Here is a 17,221-nt window from a genome sequence, read left to right on the forward strand (position 1 = left end):
GCAGTGGGAAGAGAGAAAAAAATTAAGTTGTTCCATGATACTTATAACAGAGCTGGTGGGAAAATACTCTAATCTTGGTGAAGGGGCCAACTACGGGCATGCTGTATGGTCATGAGCAGTGAGAACAAAAATCACACTACACAAGACTACCAAGGCATCCTTATTACCTGCTGTATCTGCTCAGGCACTGATTTTCAAATCACTTGTAGGCAGTCGGTGTTCTTTACACTGCTGGACCTCTGTCAAAAGTCTGCCAAATGGAGCCCAAAGTTCCCAGGGGTGGTTGGCCGCCAGATAGTGCCATCAATTCACATTATAGCTGAATAAAAACAGGTTAATTTGAGACTCTGCTCCCAAATTCCCAGCATTCATGGAGGTTTCCAAAACAAGGACTGAGAGCCCCGAGCTGAAGGCATGCCATCCTTCCCAAAACCCAAATGCCCGCAGGCATCTGTGCCATCCCATGGCCATGGAGCAGGTAGCAGGTGTGGGATGTCGTTCCAGCTGTGTTTTGGTACTTGGCTACCCAGAGCAGACAGCTAAACTTGTGGGAAGAGGCACCAAGTTCAAAGGCTGTGAGTTTCCATCCACCACCAACAGATTGCATCAACAGGACTACAGCTATAAACAAGCACCCCCATTTGCCAGAGCCACGGATTACTAACAGCTCCGTTTAATAGTCAGTTGAATTATCATTTGGAGTTTTACATAGTGCTACAGTGATTTTTGTAGTTGTTTTCATTTAAAACCTTTTTAAAGTAACCCGTAAGGGTCTTGCATTTCTTGCCCCGTGGCTATCCCACCCTAAAGCACCCTACTTTCAATCTACAGTAGTAAAACGTCACATTAGAGTTTTAATATAACATCAAGGAACATGAATCGTAGCCATCTTCTGAAATAAAAGGACCAAACCATCTTCATATGTTAAATAACGGCACGACAAGTAAAAGGTAGTAAGGCTAGTATGGGGGAAGGGGCATAGCAGAGAAAAGAAAATGGCCCAGAGGTTCTTCCCAGGTGAATGATCACTCGTTAACTCAGAAATAAATCAAGGAGAGAGCAGAGGAGTGAGGGAGAATAGGAAAGGGACAAAAACCATCCTCTTCAGCAGCACAGAAAGAGGCAGAGGTCCAGCAGAGGAAATACTGCACAGAGCCATGGGCAGGACCTTCTGGCAGATGGGGAAGGACATCAGCTCTGCAGGTATGGCACACCGGGGGCTGTCCCCACACATCTCCCCAAGGAATGGTCTGCGGCTATGGGGTGAACGCACCCCTCTTGGTCTGAGACATGGTGGCACGTAGCTGGTGTTTGAGTTGAGCTCTTGAGTCAACTCAGGGATTTGGACAAGAGAATGCAAATTCAGACAAATCTCTAAGTTGCTGAGACAGGGTGAGAAACTGAGAAGAAAGCCTCCTGAAAGCCAGGATTATCACAGAAAGGGGCAACACAGATGGGCAGCAACACTGAGACAGTCAGGCCCATGGAGCAAAACCCACCTTGGCATGGGTCAGTGGCCAGACCAGGGTCAACCTGGGAAGAGCCCAACCCAGAGGGATGATGGTTCTGCAGAGCTTTTAGTGACCACACAAGGGCTTTGAAGTAGGGGAATAGGAACACAGTGGAAACAGCCATGGTGCGCCATCATCAATTTTGGGTGAAGAAGCCCACAGGAAAGGTGCAAGTACTCAGGGTCTTCCTGGCAGCATTCCTGTGCTGTTCTCATCTCAACTGCTGAATTTCATCAGCAGTGAAAGACAGGACACTGCTACCAAGAGAAAACCCTTCTGTGTTCCATATAAAAGCTATGTAAGCAGTCTAACTTGGCCAGCCACCAAGTTGTGTATGGGCCAGAGCAGCCCTGGCCCAAGCTTTGCTCCGAAGTGCTGGATGTTGTGCCCTGTGCCCATCCCTGGTCAGCTGTCTGGCTGAAGTTAAAGGATGACTTGGTGTCGGCTGGAAGAAGCAAAAAGACCAACCCAAAGCATCCTAGTCAGGATTCCCAGTGGCTGGAAGGAAACGGGACGCCTGCCCAAGTACATGTAGAGACAGTCTTGTTTTGAGAACCAAGCTTTTGGCATCATCTGGCACATCCAAATATAAGGAGACGTGGGAGAAGAGGTCCAAAGGTCCTGGTTGACTTTCTCCTTGCAAAAAGCAGGTGTTGGCCCACCTAGCCCTGCTAGATGAATTCATCACAGGTTTCACACAGGTGCCCAGGTAATACTGACTGCTGCTGGCTGCTCACAGCAACTCCCAGGTGCTGCCCTGAATGAGAGGCCTGTAAGTGGGAAGGGAGGGATGGAGCAGGGTGGTCCTGCAGGAGGATGCTCCTGTGCTGTCTGGCTGGCTGCAGTGCAAGCACCAGAAGGCAGCGCTGGTGGCTCCCATCCAACACCACACAAATACTCCAGCCGCCTCCTGGGCAGGTAGCAGTAGGAACGAGGTGGGAAATGGAAAGAGACAGACTAAAAATTGCTCCTGCCAAGACTGAAAAATGGAAAGGAAATCTCGCTCTGAAGAGGCATCATAAGAAAAAAAGAAAAAAGAAAAAATACAGCAGGGTTCCTGTCTCGTCCACATCAAAGATGCACAGCCGACAAATCCAGGGGTGCCTCCTCTGCAAAGCAGGCTGGGAGCTGAAGCTAAAATGAAGCCTTGTGCCGCATCCAACAGCAGCAGTGGTAGAAGGGTTCTGGAGAACAGTTTGCTCTAAGCACAGCCCAGTGTCCCAGAACAACCCCAGTTCTCTGATTTTCTTTTTTTTCCTTTTTTTCTTTTTTCTTTTTTTTTTGTTAGGAAAAAAAAAGAAGTCGCTAGTGAGAGATGCAGATGTGAGCCTAAATATGGAAAGCAACATCCCCTGAAGACAGAACACAAAGGACAGGCAGCCCTGTAGGACAGGTATGCTATGTCCTACTCCTTTCACTATGCCCACCTTGGGCTGCTCCATGGCTCGAGAGCAGCAAATAGCAGAAAACAGCCTTGTTCATGCCAACTGGATGCTGCTGTCTTGGCTGGGGTTCTCCTAAACACTACTTCATCATTGCTTTTAAGTCTTTACTATGGTGGATTTGAAAAATAATGAAATGGAAGGGGTTTTTAAATTGATTTCCTAAGAGTTCAATCCCACAAAAAAAATAAAATAAAATAAAATAAAATCATTATGTCCACATAGCTGCTGGCACCGAGGCCAATTTGCCTTTGCCCTTGAGGACTCGCATCTTTGAGCAGATGTGGGCTTTGACCATGACAGAAGAACCCTGAGGAGCTGGGTTCCCTATCACCACCTTCTTTCCTCTCCCCTGGGCTGGTGACACCAGGGCCAGCCCTGCCCTGCAGTGGCACCAGAACTGAGTCAGGTCCCACCTCATGCCTTACAATTAGAAAAATAACCACAAAACCTCTAGGATGCCCAGTGACTGTTTTGCTCCATGATGAGCATTAGCATCTCAACCTGACTTGCATCACCATGCTTCTCCTATGACTGGGCAGGGACATAACATGGTGCAGAGGGCTGCGTCCTCCAGCCTGCCCTCCCTGTGCCATGCACCCACACCCACCAGCTAAGGAACCTCTTGGCAAAACAAAGAAAAAGAACCAAGAAAACTGGGTCCCACAAGACTCCTACCTAGAAAGACTGTTGGCCAAGTTGAAGAAGAAACTAATACTGAGCCAGTCCTGCACAGAGCAGCCATTTCATTCCCCAGACCCAATTTTTACCTCCAGAGATGCCCTCCCCCCCTCCCACTCCATATATAAAACCCCCACAGCCACCCCGGGAGGGCCAGCGTGCGGCCCTCAGTAGTCCTTGTCCCCATAGTCATTGTAGAGGACGCTCAGAGTCTGCTCCTCACACGTCTTCTTGAGGTCACGGCTGAGCTCTGACCAGTTGAGCCCGTAGGGCTTGATCTCGCTGTAACGGCAGGCCAGGTACTTGAGGGACGAGCGCTGCAGGCTGATCTTGGGCTCCCGCAGGAGCCCATTGCACCAGCTGCTCAGGTCCCCCAGCTGCGAGAGAATGAGGCCGGCTTTCCTGCAGAGAGGCAACGGGGTGGTGGGAAGGGGATGAGAAGAGCGGGAACAGAGAAAAGTAAAGTGGTTAGGGATGCCCGTGACTTTGTCCACATCCTGTTCTTCTTCTACTCTGCATCATACCCATGCAAGTTCAGCTTTGGTGAGGGTTTAATGCCCCTTGGGAAATGGAGCATAGAGGATGTCAGCGATTAAGCAAGCAGCATCACCTCCATTGCTGCAATGGAGAAGAGCAGCTGAGTTCTGAAAGATCTAGAGCACAAGTCTGATGAGGAACAGCAGAGGGAATGGGATGGGTCAGTGTGGAGAAGAGGAGCTCAGGGGGGACCTCATCACTTTCTCCAACTGCCTGAAAGGAGGCTGGGGTGAGGTGGGGTTTGGCCTCTGCTCCTGGGTAACAATGATAGAGTAAGAGGTGAGGGCCTTAACTTGCCACAGGGGAGGTAAAAAAAGCTTCTCATAAAAAGTGGTGAGGCACTGGAATTGGCAGCCAGGGAGGAGGTGGGGTCACCATCTATGGGGGGGTTCAAGAAATACATAGAAATGACACTAAGGGACATGGGTTAGGACCTTAACAAGCATGAGCTGATGGTTGGATTAGATGATCTTATTGGTCTTCCGAGTCCTTACTGATTCTGTGATATTGGACCCCAAATCACAGGGCAGGAAAGTGGGAGCAAACAGGCAGTGGGGAGAAATGCCATAAGTCACAAAGCATGACATGCCTGGACACCACACATACCCTTCCCCTGCACTGCACCTGGGAGCTGTGCTGCTCACTTGTGGCTCAGTGCAGGGCATCTCTAAGGAGATCTAGGAATTAGATGATCTTTGATCCCTTCCAATCCAAGCCATTCTATAACGGCTATATAGAATTCTATACCCATTCTATATATTCTATGCCATCCATGGGCATGGCATAGGCAATGTGCTGGGATTATCACTTCCCCCCCTGTCAAGTGCCTAAGAGGGATGAGATGGAGAAGAAATGCACAGTAGTAGGAACCAGCAGGCTGAGTGTGGAGAGTTAGGGGAAGAAAAGCATTCACAATTTCATGCTTGTTATCTGTATTAGTTTGGCTTGTGGGGGTCTGTTATGAGCCCCACAAGATGCAGTATCATAAAACGTAAGTACAATCAATGACATTCCTGATACATGACTTACAACGTTCATAATAATGGTTTAGGAAATGTGTCTCACAGGACAGCATGCTAGCTAGGACTATAGGACTATATTGAGGACTATATTGAGGCATACAACGTAAGTTCAATTCCAAAAAGCTCTGAAAGAAAATGGGATGTGGTGGCACCTCCCTCCCCCTCCACTTTTTTGGAATGCACATTTTGCATCTGCCAGTTGCAGAGAGCAAAATAAGCAGTAGCATTTGGTAAAGAGCCATCAGGCAACCCACGCTGTCTGTGCAGCCCAGCTAAAAAGCCAGGAGACAAGGTCAGGTGGTGGAAAGAGAGGGGAGGAATCCATGTGCAACAGAAGAGAGACATGCAGCACCCTTAGGGCAACACAGCTTTGGGGTGGGATTATCCTGGTAATGGGAAGTGCTGAATGTCCAACCTCTTGTGTTGGAAGAAGCAGTGGAGGAAGCCAAATACGAGCTAAACTATTTTCTCTTCTTTTCATGGTTTTCTTCTAGAAACTGCACTTCTAACACTCTTATCAAGAACAACATTTTGTCCAGATAAAAAACATTATGTTCATCTTAAACTTGTCTAGCACTTCCAGCAATCTCCAGGGAATCTGGCAAATGTGTAGGTAATGGATCTAAATAAAGTGTCTTGCAAGCCAGTATTACATGTGCCTGGAAACCCAGACGAAAATGGAAGCGATCCAAGGGCTGGAAGGAGTTTTCCAGCCAGCCTTAAGGTCAGTTGATGGGGTCAGGATAGAAGACATTCCATCGGTAGCTGTAACAGCATCCACACAGCATGGGGCAGGTCGCAGACACACAAATCATGATAGCAGGGTGAAAATAACCCTCTGTCACATTTTTGCTTGGATAAGCAAGAGTTGCTTGTAGAGCATACAGCTGTGTTGGTGCTGGCTTGACAGCTCAAGGGTACATGCAGGGAACATAGAAATACCCACAGCCACACCATACTTCCAGCCAGGGCAGAGCCACTTGGAAGAAGATGATGACCCTCGAGGCTGGGCTGGAGGGCAGCCTGAACTGGTGGAGGGCAACCAGCCCACGGCAGGGGTTGGAGCTCCATGATCCTTAAGGTCTCTTCCAACCTAAGCCAGTCTATGATTGATTCTATGAGCCCAGGCCCAGCCAAAGCTAACACTGGCTTTCCTGTAGCTGAAACCCTCCAGAGGTCCAGCCTGAAGAAGGGGTATGAGCGTTCCCCAAGCAGGCAGAGCCAGAAGACGGCACGACAGCATGGAGGTGGAAGAACATTGCAGAGCCAATCTCATGGGTTCAGATCCATGGCTTCAAAGGAGCATCGGCAGCATTCAAACAAACACTCTCTGCTGGCTAAATAACATCATCTGCAAGTGATTTGTCCTGTCACCACCAATCTGGCTGCTTTGCCCTTGCAGACAATCAAACAGGAGGCCTGCTTTCCAAGATTTGTCATCACCAGATCTGACTGCAGCTGCCTAAACGTCTTTCCAAGCAGGGCGAACTGCAAACAATTCATCAGCAGCTCATGTCATCCCATCCTGAGCATTTCCAGAGGGTGGAATTCACCCTTTGACATATAGATTCATGCAGCAAATGATAATGCTCGGATAATCCAGTGGCATTTCTTGTCATCCCATGCCAACCTCACTGCCACATGGGGCTGGAAGATGCAGCTTCCACCCCGTGCTGGGGTTCATTCGTTTCCTCACTGATGGCAATACTTGTGGCTACGTGACAAATCCAGATTCCCAAACTAAGGAATTTGATGCACTCATCACAAAAAAACCCACCACAACAGATGTCATGGTGCATGCAAACTGGGGATAGATTTTACACATGGCAGTGAGGACAGAGTTGCACCACCACAGCTGGGCTCAAAACAAAGGTGAGACATGAATCCAAGCCTGGTGGTCTCACAGTGCTGTGGGAATGAGGTGCTGGTGGAAACCTTAGCAAAGCTGAACTAGGAGAGGTGCCTAAGAGACCTTGCATGCAAGAGAACAATCAGATATTTGTTGAATTTTTTGACTCCCCTTAGGGAGAAATTATGAACCTTGATTTTATGAGGTTCAACAAACACAAGTGCAAGGTCTTGCACTGAGTCATGGCAACCCCCAAAACCAAGCTGGGGGATTTAAGGATGGAGCACAGCTGTGCTGAAAAGAACATGGGGGTACTGGTGAATGGCAGCTGTACATGAGCCAGCAATGCGTCCACAAAGCTCAGAAAGCCACCCAGATCCTGGGCTGCACCAAAAGCAGCGTGGCAAGCAGGGTGAAGGAAGTGATCCTGCCCATCTGCTCTGTGCTGGTGAGGCCTCACCTGGAGTGCTGCGTGCATATGTGAAGCCCTCAGTACAGAAATGATGTGGACCTATTGGAGCTCGTTCAGAAGAGGGCCACAAAAATGACCCAACGGATGGAACACCTCCCCTTTGAGGACAGGCTGAGAGCTAAGGCTGTGCAGTATGGGGAGGAGAAAGCTTCAGGGAGACCTGAGAGCAGCTTGTCAGTATCTAAAGGAGGGCTGTAAGAAAGGATGAGACAGATTCTTTAGCAGAGTCTGTAGTGACAGGACAAGGGAAGTGGTTTCAAACTGAAAGAGGGATGATTTAGGCTATAAGGAAGAATTATTTTTATAGTAAGAGCAGTGAGGCAGTGGCACAGGCTGCCCAGAAAGGTGGTGGTGCCCCATCCCTGCAGACAGCCAAGGTCAGGCTGGGTGGACTCTGAGCACTGAAGGAGCTGTGGGTGTCCCTGCTCAGTGCGGAGACTGGGACCAGATGGCCTTTTAGAGTCCCTTCCAACTCAAAAGATTCTGTGATTCTATGTGGAGGAAAGGGGATCTCTGTTCCTCTGCTAGAAATCTATAAGCGGTGATCTGGAGAAGCAGGGCTGGAAAACAGCAATACAGCAGAAAGAAGAGCTGTCCAGAGGAGGGCACTCAGAGGACTGTGCATTTTGTAGATAGGAACTGTTGCTGATGTACATTTGAAGTAATCCTGACTACTAGCCAGACTCAAGAGTCAGTTCTTTGGAGGCCAGATGCTACCAAACATCACTGCATCCCACATAACTTCACAGCCCAACTTGCTAAGCTTTCTGGAAAAACCCATATTACTAGGAAATTGCTCAAAGACAAGATGCTGGAGGAGACGGGAACATTTGTTTGACTCCACAGGCAGGGAGTGGGAGGGCATCTCTACACCCTGGAGCTGGATGGGCCAGAGCCACCTGAAGCAGCGCTGGTGGAGCTTAGCATGAAGGGACTAGGCTACCTGGTAGGGTGGCAGAGTATGATGGGCTGAGTGATTTTCCACCACCTAGTCCTACTACACTTATGACCTTCAAGGGAGATGGCCAAATCCTAAACCTACACACAGGACTGCTTTCTGAGCCTACCTGGGTCCCAGCTCGTCCTCACAGCGCCAGGTGAACTCCCCAAAGCTCTCGTAGTGCTGGTTGTAGTGGTAAAGAACACGGTGCAGGCTGGGGGAGCCAAGGTCCAGCAGGGTGTTGTAGGCTGTTTGCTGCTCCTTGCCACTGGTATAGCCATTGAAGAGGTTGTAGATCTTGTCTGCAATTTCTGGGCAGAAGAACAAGGGGTATTCAGTGGGGTGCAAAGAACAAAGTCCACCAGGATAATGCTCAGCTCTAGCGAAGCCAAGAGACAAATCCTCTGTGGCATTTACTGGAGCCAAGATTTGTCCCCTGGGGTATGATTAATGTCATATCAAGGCAGTGGAGGAACAACAGAGTAGATGTCATTCCCCAGGCTCAGCTGGACTAATCAATCCAGTTTAGGTTCTCATAGTTTGACCCAATTAGAAAGAGAAATGGTTGGTGACATCAGGTACTGTTAGTAAAATGCCATTTATCTAGAAGAAAGAACACAACTGGGATTTCTTCAGACACCACTTATGCTATCAGCTCCTTTCTGAGCAGGTCAAGCAAGATTTTCCTCAGCTATTTCTCCACCCATTCTCAACATGTCTTGAGTTCCTTCCCCTTCATCCATCTTCTCAGCAGCACAGAGTGCATCTGTGTTTGTCTGGGGTGAAGGAGGCATCGCAGCCAGGACAGGAGATACGTGCACAGACATAACAGTCAGGAGAGCTCCCTGTCACTGGTCCCAAGCATCACCCTGTGGACGCTCAATCCTATGCCCAGGCACAGGATACATATGTACCCTATGCATAGCTTTTCCAACCCACATCCAAATCCCCACCAAGCCTCCATGCCCATGAACAATGAGGCTGCTTTCCAATTGTGTAGGCACACATGAAGCCTCGGGTCAGCACAGGTCAGTGGCTCACCTTGAGCTTTGACATCATCCACCACAGGGCAGGGCGTCTTGACCGTCACATCACTGGACCTGGAGCGTCTCCCCGTGTTATCGACTCCCCAGAGGGTGAACCTGGCCAGAAGGACAGCAGTGAAGCTGCAGGTCCTGGGCCCTCACATGAAGTGAGGGAGGCTCACATGGAGGAGGTGACTCACATGTAGATGGTGTCGGGCTCCAGGCAGCGGATGATGAGGGAGATGGTGGAGGAGAGCCTGTCAGGCACCTGGGCTGGCATGGCACAGGGGGACTTGGCACCAGAGATGATGTCATCCACAAAGCTCAGCACCGTCTCTAGGGAGAGCAAAGAGGACATGCCACAGATGATGACACTGATGTCCCCAGGGCTATGCCCACCACCAAGCTGCAAAGGCAGAGCAAAGCTCACACATGAGTTTGGTGTGGAGACAAACCCACTGCTTTTCCCTGCCATCTGTGGGCCCCCTGCAAGGCTCACTGTCATGGCAAGGAGGGAGGGGCTACTTTCCTATGGGATAAGGAATAATTTGCAGCACTCCCTTGCAAACAGGGAGCTAGAGATTGTCCTCCAACATCTCCATCCCACCCTCCCTGCAGTGAGACCCACTCACCAGTCTCCACCTTGGAGTGGTCCATCCTGTCGGTCACTTTCTCCTGGCGGAGGAGGTAGTCGACGATCTGCACCCCGATGGGGGGCTCCGAGTGCCCCCACTCCAGCACTACCAGCGTGCTGCTGGGTTCATGCACAGTGGAGAGCCGCAGGCTGGAGAGCAATGCTTGCTGGTGAGCACCTTGAGAGGGCAAGGCCCACTGCCCCACAAACCTGCCCCACAAAGCCACCCTAGCCCCACCGCCCCCTATCACCACCCCATTGGCCATCGCCACCTCCTAGACCAACCATACTACGAGGCCAGACAGAGACCTACATGGGGTGTGGGAGAGGTGCACAAGTGGGCAGTCCATCAGCCCCAAAGGCACTTGAGTCGCAGCGACACCAGTCCTCGATGACATCCCCGCTGCCTGAGCACCACAGTGAGCTCATGGTGGCTTCCTGCAAGAGCTGGGAGTGAGGAGAAGCGGATAAGTTCAGTCTGGCATCCCACCATCAGAGCACGCACTTACGGTGGCGATAGGCTGATGGTTGGACTGGATGATCTCAGAATCACTAAGATTGGAAGAGATCACTATGATTCACCTGTTCCCTGCTGGGTGACACTGAAATGGTTCAGCATGGTCCATCCACCCTGGGGATGGGGTCAGCAAGAGCTGCCAAAACTTGATGTGATGCAAGCTGCCTACAAAGAGCTTTGTAATGCCATCCCACCACTCCCCAAGCTTCTCACCCGCTGCGTCTGGTTGTTGGTGACCAGCTCGTAGATGGGGGCTGCTTTGGTGACCTCAAGCAGAATGGGCTCTGCTGGTGCATCAGGGCTGGAGGTGACGTGGCAGAGGGGACAGGATGAGGGGCAGCGCCCGCGGCTCTGGCACTCCATTCGCACGCCTGCTGCCATGCGCTTGGTGCCTGACTCAGAGAGGCTGGCAATGTACTCGGGAAAGGTGAGCACTTTGGGGTCCCGCTCACGCTCCTCTGACTCATCTGATGGAGAATTGCCTGGGGGAGGGGAGAAAAGAGAATTGCCATGAAGAGGGAGGCAGGGATGGTCTCCATACCATTGCCAAGGGGATGCTCCTAGGAGAGAGAGTGTCCAGACCCACCCCTCCCCCCTGTAGGGATGAAATGCCCTCTGGTTTTGAGAGCAGAAATCAAGACTGGAAAGTGCACCCTGGCATCATCTGTGCCTTAGTTTCCCCAGCCCTTTGCCTGGCTGGTGATGGACCAATCCTTGCACTGGGTCCCCACGAGAGGGAGCCTCGTTCTTGCAGCTGGAGGCTCACGAAGGACCCATTTAGTCCCTCCCTCTAAATCAGCTTCATTTCTGATTTCTTTTCTCTGCTCCCTTGGTTCCCAAAAAGCCTCCGTCAAGGCCAGCAGCCCCCACTCACAGAGGCACAGGGAGCACATCCCTTTTAGCAGTTGCTTCATGCCTGCCTCCTTGCATTTGTCCCCAAGAATTAGGTGATTCTTAAGAGGATAGCAACGATGAGGACAAGGCAATAGGGTGGGAAGAACAAAAGGAGGCCGAGGGCATTGCCTGCTGCGGCTGTGGGACACTGCTGGCAGCACATCCACAGCTCTGTGGGAAGAACTTCCTATGGAAGGGTCTGCCAAGCCAATCTCTGAGACCCCTGCGAGGAAAACAGGGCTGTTAAACAAAGCCCTGGATGCAGGAGCACTGCTCAGCCACCCCAGCGAGTTGGAATTGGATCACTTTGGGCTGGCTGTGAATTGCAGCTTCACAGGCACAGAGGGAAAGCAGAGGAGCCAGAGAATGAGATGTCTCTTGCAATTTCTCAGTCGATATCCAGCTCCTGACGTTTGCAAACAAAAAGCAAAGGAGGGAAAGTGGCAGGTGCCAGAGCAAAACCAAAATGTGATGTTGTGGGTGGAAAGAGACTGCCAGACCTGAAAAGCTTCCAAGCAGGAAAATCAAAGAGGAGGAAATTGCAGGAGGGGAAAAAAAAAATAAAAATACCCCAAACAACAAGTACTCGCAATCAAAAGATGCTACATCTGGATCCAGCCCTCAGCAAAGCAGCAGTGGGGCTGGACACAGGTAGGCTTGGGAAGAAGCCCAGGCTCCAGGAGCCTGTAGCATCCATTCTCAGAAATGAGTGTTTTACACCCAACTGGTCCCCAGTGCCCCAGATTTCCAGTTCTCTCCTTGCCTGTGCTGGTTCTAAAGCAGGCTGCAGATGCTTGCTCCTCTATAGCAAAAGCAGAGCTGTGTTGGCATCCCCCAGCCCCCCACCCAGTTTTCCAGAACCTGGTGACCAGTACAGCACTGGTGTGCAGACAAAAAAAGTGAAAGTAAAGTGCTGACAACCCAAGAGAGGAGCACACATCAGCAGGAGGAAAGTCTGGCCCCGGGATGCGAGTGGAAAAGAGCAGATACGGAGGAGACAAAGGAAAGGAAAGAACAGGATTAAAGGCAAATAGCAGCTAAGTCCAGAATCAGACAGGACAGCTTGGTGGGATTAGCGCCTTCGTCTTTCATCTCCCCAGGGATGTGGGTATTTATTTTCCTTGCTGGCCGGGGCTGATGCTGGCTGCAGTCCATGAAGTCCTTGGACCAGCTTCAGTGAGTGGGAGCCGGGTGGAAATAGGAAAATGAGGTGGGACGCAGCTTTTGCAAAGACTGGGCACTGTGCCTGCTGTGCCAATGGCAAACCCAGCTCCTGCTCAGCCAGGGGTGGCTACGGGAATAGTCCTGGAGCTCCTACCTTTACTGATGTCCTCATACTCCAACCAGAGCTGCCGCTGGACCTGCCTGTTGGGGTACCAGATGGAGCAAGACTCCTCAAAGCCATACACGGCCTCTTGGATGTAGTGGTTGCCAAACTGGTCCAGCAGTGCCACAAAGTCCCTGCGAGAGGTGGCCCCATCCAGAGAGTGCAGTGCATTGCTGAAGGCTGGGGAGAAAACATGAGGGGATGCTCAAACCTCTGCAGATGCTCAAATCCCTGGGGATGCTCAGCCCTTGGATCCTCTACACATGCGATGTGCACCCAGCACCCCAGCAGCCACCACCCTGCATGTGGTGCATCCATTACTGCCTCTTCTTCCCACATGCTTACACTGGGAGATGGTCAGCTGGTTGAGCCGGACGTGGTACATCACAGACTGCACCTTCCAGTGCTGTAGCAGAGGGTATCCTGACACCTCACTGAAGTTCACCATCCCTGCCAAGAGAGAACATGACGCTCGGACATGGGGTAACCACAGCAGCCACAACACCTTGCACCATGACCAGGGTGAGACGATAAAAGGGGAAGGGCCAGCACAAATCATATCTCCACCATCAGCTGTTCCACATGCATTAACACTGCAACATAGAAGGAAAACCCATGGGCTCACTTCATCCTGCTGGCCAGAAAATACAGCAGAAGATAATGAGCCTCCTCCCACATCCCTCCTGCCTCCCCAGACATGCCCAGGTGTGCTAATTGCTTTGTTAATGAGAGCTGCACTTTTGAAATGAGCTGTTAGCAGGCCTAGTCACTATCACACCATGGTTGTGGCCAGCCCAGAGGCTCTGGGGACTGAGCTGGACACGTGTGCACAGGGAAACCACCTTCCTATGTCCTTTGGGGCATCATGGCAACGCTGGGGTTAGGCAAGACCTGAAACCTTTTGGAAATGGCCAGGATGAGAGTTGGGGTGGTCAACCCAGAGACAGACCCCACTCCTGAGAGCAGAGTGACTAAGAAGCCACCACGCCTGCAACAACGCCCCAGAAAACAAACTGAGGGTTTTGGTGGCCTTTATTTTGGTGGCCAGAGCATCCCGCAGTGTGCTGCAGAAGGATGCTGGGACTCAGCCATCTCCTCCCCAGCAGTGCCACAGCCACACATCCCACGTAGCAAACCTCTGCTCAGCAGGGAAGCAGTGAGTCCTGCTGCTAAACAGCCCCACAGCAGGAGTTCAGGAGGAAAACAATGTGCATTCACCCTCCTCAGCAAGAAAGGGAGGCAGAGGATAAGGAGGATGAGGTCCTCTGCCTTGCAGTGCTTCTTCCTTCAGTGCTGGCTGCTACAAACAGCTTCAAAGCATTGCTCTTCCCTGCAAAAGTGTTTATGCAAAAACAGCCCTTCCTTACTCAGCAGCTCTGCCTCTTGTGTATTCACAGCGATGCCCAGATCTGCCTACTGACAGCAGAGATTTCACTTCTTTTCCATTTTTTTTTCCCCACCTTCTTAATCAGCCACAAAGAGCCAGCAGAGCAGTGGGAAATGAATAGGATAATTTGCTGGCTTCTGCCTCTTTGGAATTATTGCCACTGAATTCCCCGGTCCCTTCACGATGCTGCGGCCGTGTTGGCATCACCTTAAGTCACATCTGTGATATCCTATGGGCATTGCCAAACAGAGCTAGGACCCCACCTCAGTCCTCATGGCCATAACACACTGACAGGACAAACCAAAACGTATTTGTGGTTTTGAATACCTCTTGACACCAGTGACTCTGATTTGGAAGCCTATCAAACTGTCAAAACTATTTGGAAAACATTTCTGCTTGGAATAAAAAAAAAGCCTTTTCGCAAATTCCCCAACTATCCGATGGACAATTGAGCTTTTACACCACACAATTAATTTGCAGCCTCTCCCTTGCAAATGGACAAGCTGGCAGAAGGCAGTGATGTTATAGGTTCCCCTTATTTGCTGTTGGCTGAAAGAGATATGGGAAATGCATCGCCTTCCCTTACAGCTGCTGATGCAGGTGGGCACTGGGTGCTGAAGCCAGGCTAAATGCATCTCATCTTTCAGCATCCCCCAAGAGGATGAGGGTATGGTTGAGCTCACTCACCAGTGAGGAATTCGGGGTCAGGTGTGGGGTCTGAGAGCTCCTCTTGGCACTGGTTTTCCAGGGGCACGGTGGCCACCACCAGTCCATCTGGCAACTGCTGCTCCAGGCCCCTGGCAAAGTTGTTCTGTCTGGAAGTACAGTGGGGAGAGAACAGGGCAGGGAACAAGGGCCAGTGATCCATCCCTAAAACTCTACCAAGCACCGTTCTCTTCCTCTGGTCATGACTTATGAAGGCCATTGTGGCTCTTGGTGGCCATCTTCAGATGAGCCCTTACCTGCAACCCATCCACCTCCTGCAAAGCTTGGCTAAATGTGGTTGGATCAAGGTCTTGGAGACCCAAGGGCTGCAGAGAGGATGGGAAAGGCTGACCCTACTGATGGTCATCCCTCCACATCTCCACTCACCTAAATGTCCCTTTGAGCACCTGCCCTGGGGCCACCTCCTTGGAGTGGTTGTTGTAGCCATAGAAGACCTCCCCAAAGAGCGTCTGGTTCATGGGCAGCTCACGGGGCTCACCACAGTCCACACCATCGGGGCACGACTCTGAGATGAGCTGGCATGATCGCCCATCTGTACCCAGCTTGTAGTCCTCAATGCACCTGAGAAGCCAGCAGCAGGGCGCACCATCAGCTGCAGCCCCTCCAGTGGGGATCAAGGCCACCCCAGCATGGAATGATGATGGGGTACTCACCCACAGAACATGAGGATGTTGTAGAGCAGAGGGTCGTCGGGCAGAGGCACCATCTGCTGCAGGCACAGCTGCTCACAGCCCCCATTGAAGCCATCAGAGCAATCAACACCAACATGGCGGTCATAGCAACCCGTGCCATCCTTCATTGGGCTCAGGCCCGTCGGGCACTGGCGAAGGGAAAAGAGAGAGGTGAGATGAGGGTGATGCTCTCAGAGGCCCCTTCATCAGAAAATAACGTTAGAGAAATATGAAAAGGTCACAACTTGCACCAAAACCAGCTCATACTGCAACAAATATTCATCCCAAGCTGGCCACGCACCACGCAGCCCGTTGAGTCCAACTTGCGATCTGCAATGCAGCGGAAGTTCTTGCTGCAGCCCCCATTGTCCCTGGAGCAGTCACGGACAGGGCCAAAGGAGTCAAGAAGAACCTCCAGGCTGTCGAAGGAGGAGGAGGTCATCAGCTCTTCCCTGTAGGGAGTAGGAGGTGTTTCACCACTCTGTTTGGTGCCAACAAGGTGTACCCAGCTCTCACCAGCCCCTATGTCCTTTGGGGTGCCCCTTTGCTCCATGGGCACACCACCAGAATATTTGCTAGTGAAACTATTCAACGGCCTTGCCTTCACCTTGCTCACACCTACCTGACCTCCACGGCGTCCTCCATCACTGTCATGTCGGTCTTGCACTTAGCTGAGGGGTTGATGGCCAACTCAGCCGGAGGAATGACAAAGCTCTTGCTCAGTGGCAGCCACATGCCTTCCCCCAGTGTGTAGGTGAACCTGTCAAGAGAGTGAGCACGTGGGGGAAACTCCAAACCCCATCAATGCAGGGATATCATGCCAGGGCTGAGCAGGGAGTGCTGTTGCTGAAACACAGCCCTCAAACCTCTCCCCTCCCTACAAAAGGAGCTAGGTTGGTCCCAAATCTATCCCCAGCTGGATACAGGCTTCTCGAGCACCTATCTGCCAGGAGCATGCTGCTGGGGAGCGTAGGGAGCAGGAAGGATAACAAGAGATTATTCATGTATTTATTCCTCCTCTCCAAGGTGTCCATGGCTGCTGCAGCTCCAGGGCTAGCAGGGGGAGGCAGCAGAGGCAGGTGCTCTGTGAGATGCATCAAGAAGGGACAAGTCTTCCAAATGCACCCAAAATGACCCCAAAAAGCAGCAGTAGGATCTTTCCAGCTCATATGCCCCCTAGGTGGTGGCACAGGGCACTAAGGTCAGCCAAGACACGGGGGACCACGTGCTGCACCTTCCCCAGAACTAGCACCAGTAACTGAAAGGGAGACCCAAGGATTGGTGGTGAAGCTGAAGGCAGACTTACCGAAAAATCTTATCTGATGGCTGCTCACCCAGCACCAAGTCGAAGCCGCGCTGAAATATGGTGTACGGCCAGGGCCTGGAAGAGAAACACAGGAGCATCATGCCAGCATCCCAAAATGCCTCCCCAGATTTGCACTGCAGCAAGTACCTGTGATGCACACACAAGGTGGTAAAATAGTTCCACGATTGTGGGAGAGCGGGGGATCTTTAGAATTTGGGTGTTCCTACACAGCTGGTGCATCCAGTGAACAGCATATCTCATCCTTTACTTTGAGGTACTG

At 51.3% G+C, this 17,221-nt stretch overlaps 1 protein-coding gene across 1 annotated transcript in view; it reads right to left on the minus strand.

Moving 5' to 3' along the window:
- Window positions 1–8,577: 8,577 nt before the first annotated feature.
- Window positions 8,578–17,221, minus strand: part of ASTN1 (astrotactin 1) — a 34,033-nt gene continuing 25,389 nt past the window's right edge. The window contains exons 9-22 of the mRNA XM_042819667.1: window positions 16,942–17,016; window positions 16,258–16,395; window positions 15,937–16,087; window positions 15,618–15,784; window positions 15,331–15,525; window positions 14,926–15,053; window positions 13,197–13,301; window positions 12,843–13,031; window positions 10,844–11,112; window positions 10,427–10,560; window positions 10,112–10,263; window positions 9,680–9,815; window positions 9,496–9,596; window positions 8,578–8,765 (exon numbers count right to left, since the gene is read on the minus strand). Coding sequence (XP_042675601.1) covers window positions 8,578–8,765; window positions 9,496–9,596; window positions 9,680–9,815; window positions 10,112–10,263; window positions 10,427–10,560; window positions 10,844–11,112; window positions 12,843–13,031; window positions 13,197–13,301; window positions 14,926–15,053; window positions 15,331–15,525; window positions 15,618–15,784; window positions 15,937–16,087; window positions 16,258–16,395; window positions 16,942–17,016 — 2,128 coding nt within the window. The remainder of the gene's footprint in view (window positions 8,766–9,495; window positions 9,597–9,679; window positions 9,816–10,111; window positions 10,264–10,426; window positions 10,561–10,843; window positions 11,113–12,842; window positions 13,032–13,196; window positions 13,302–14,925; window positions 15,054–15,330; window positions 15,526–15,617; window positions 15,785–15,936; window positions 16,088–16,257; window positions 16,396–16,941; window positions 17,017–17,221) is intronic.

Source organism: Centrocercus urophasianus, unplaced genomic scaffold (genome assembly GCF_019232065.1).
Source record: "Centrocercus urophasianus isolate 14NV4802_14NV808 unplaced genomic scaffold, USGS_Curo_1.0 seq_18, whole genome shotgun sequence".
Classification (NCBI taxonomy): domain Eukaryota; kingdom Metazoa; phylum Chordata; class Aves; order Galliformes; family Phasianidae; genus Centrocercus; species Centrocercus urophasianus.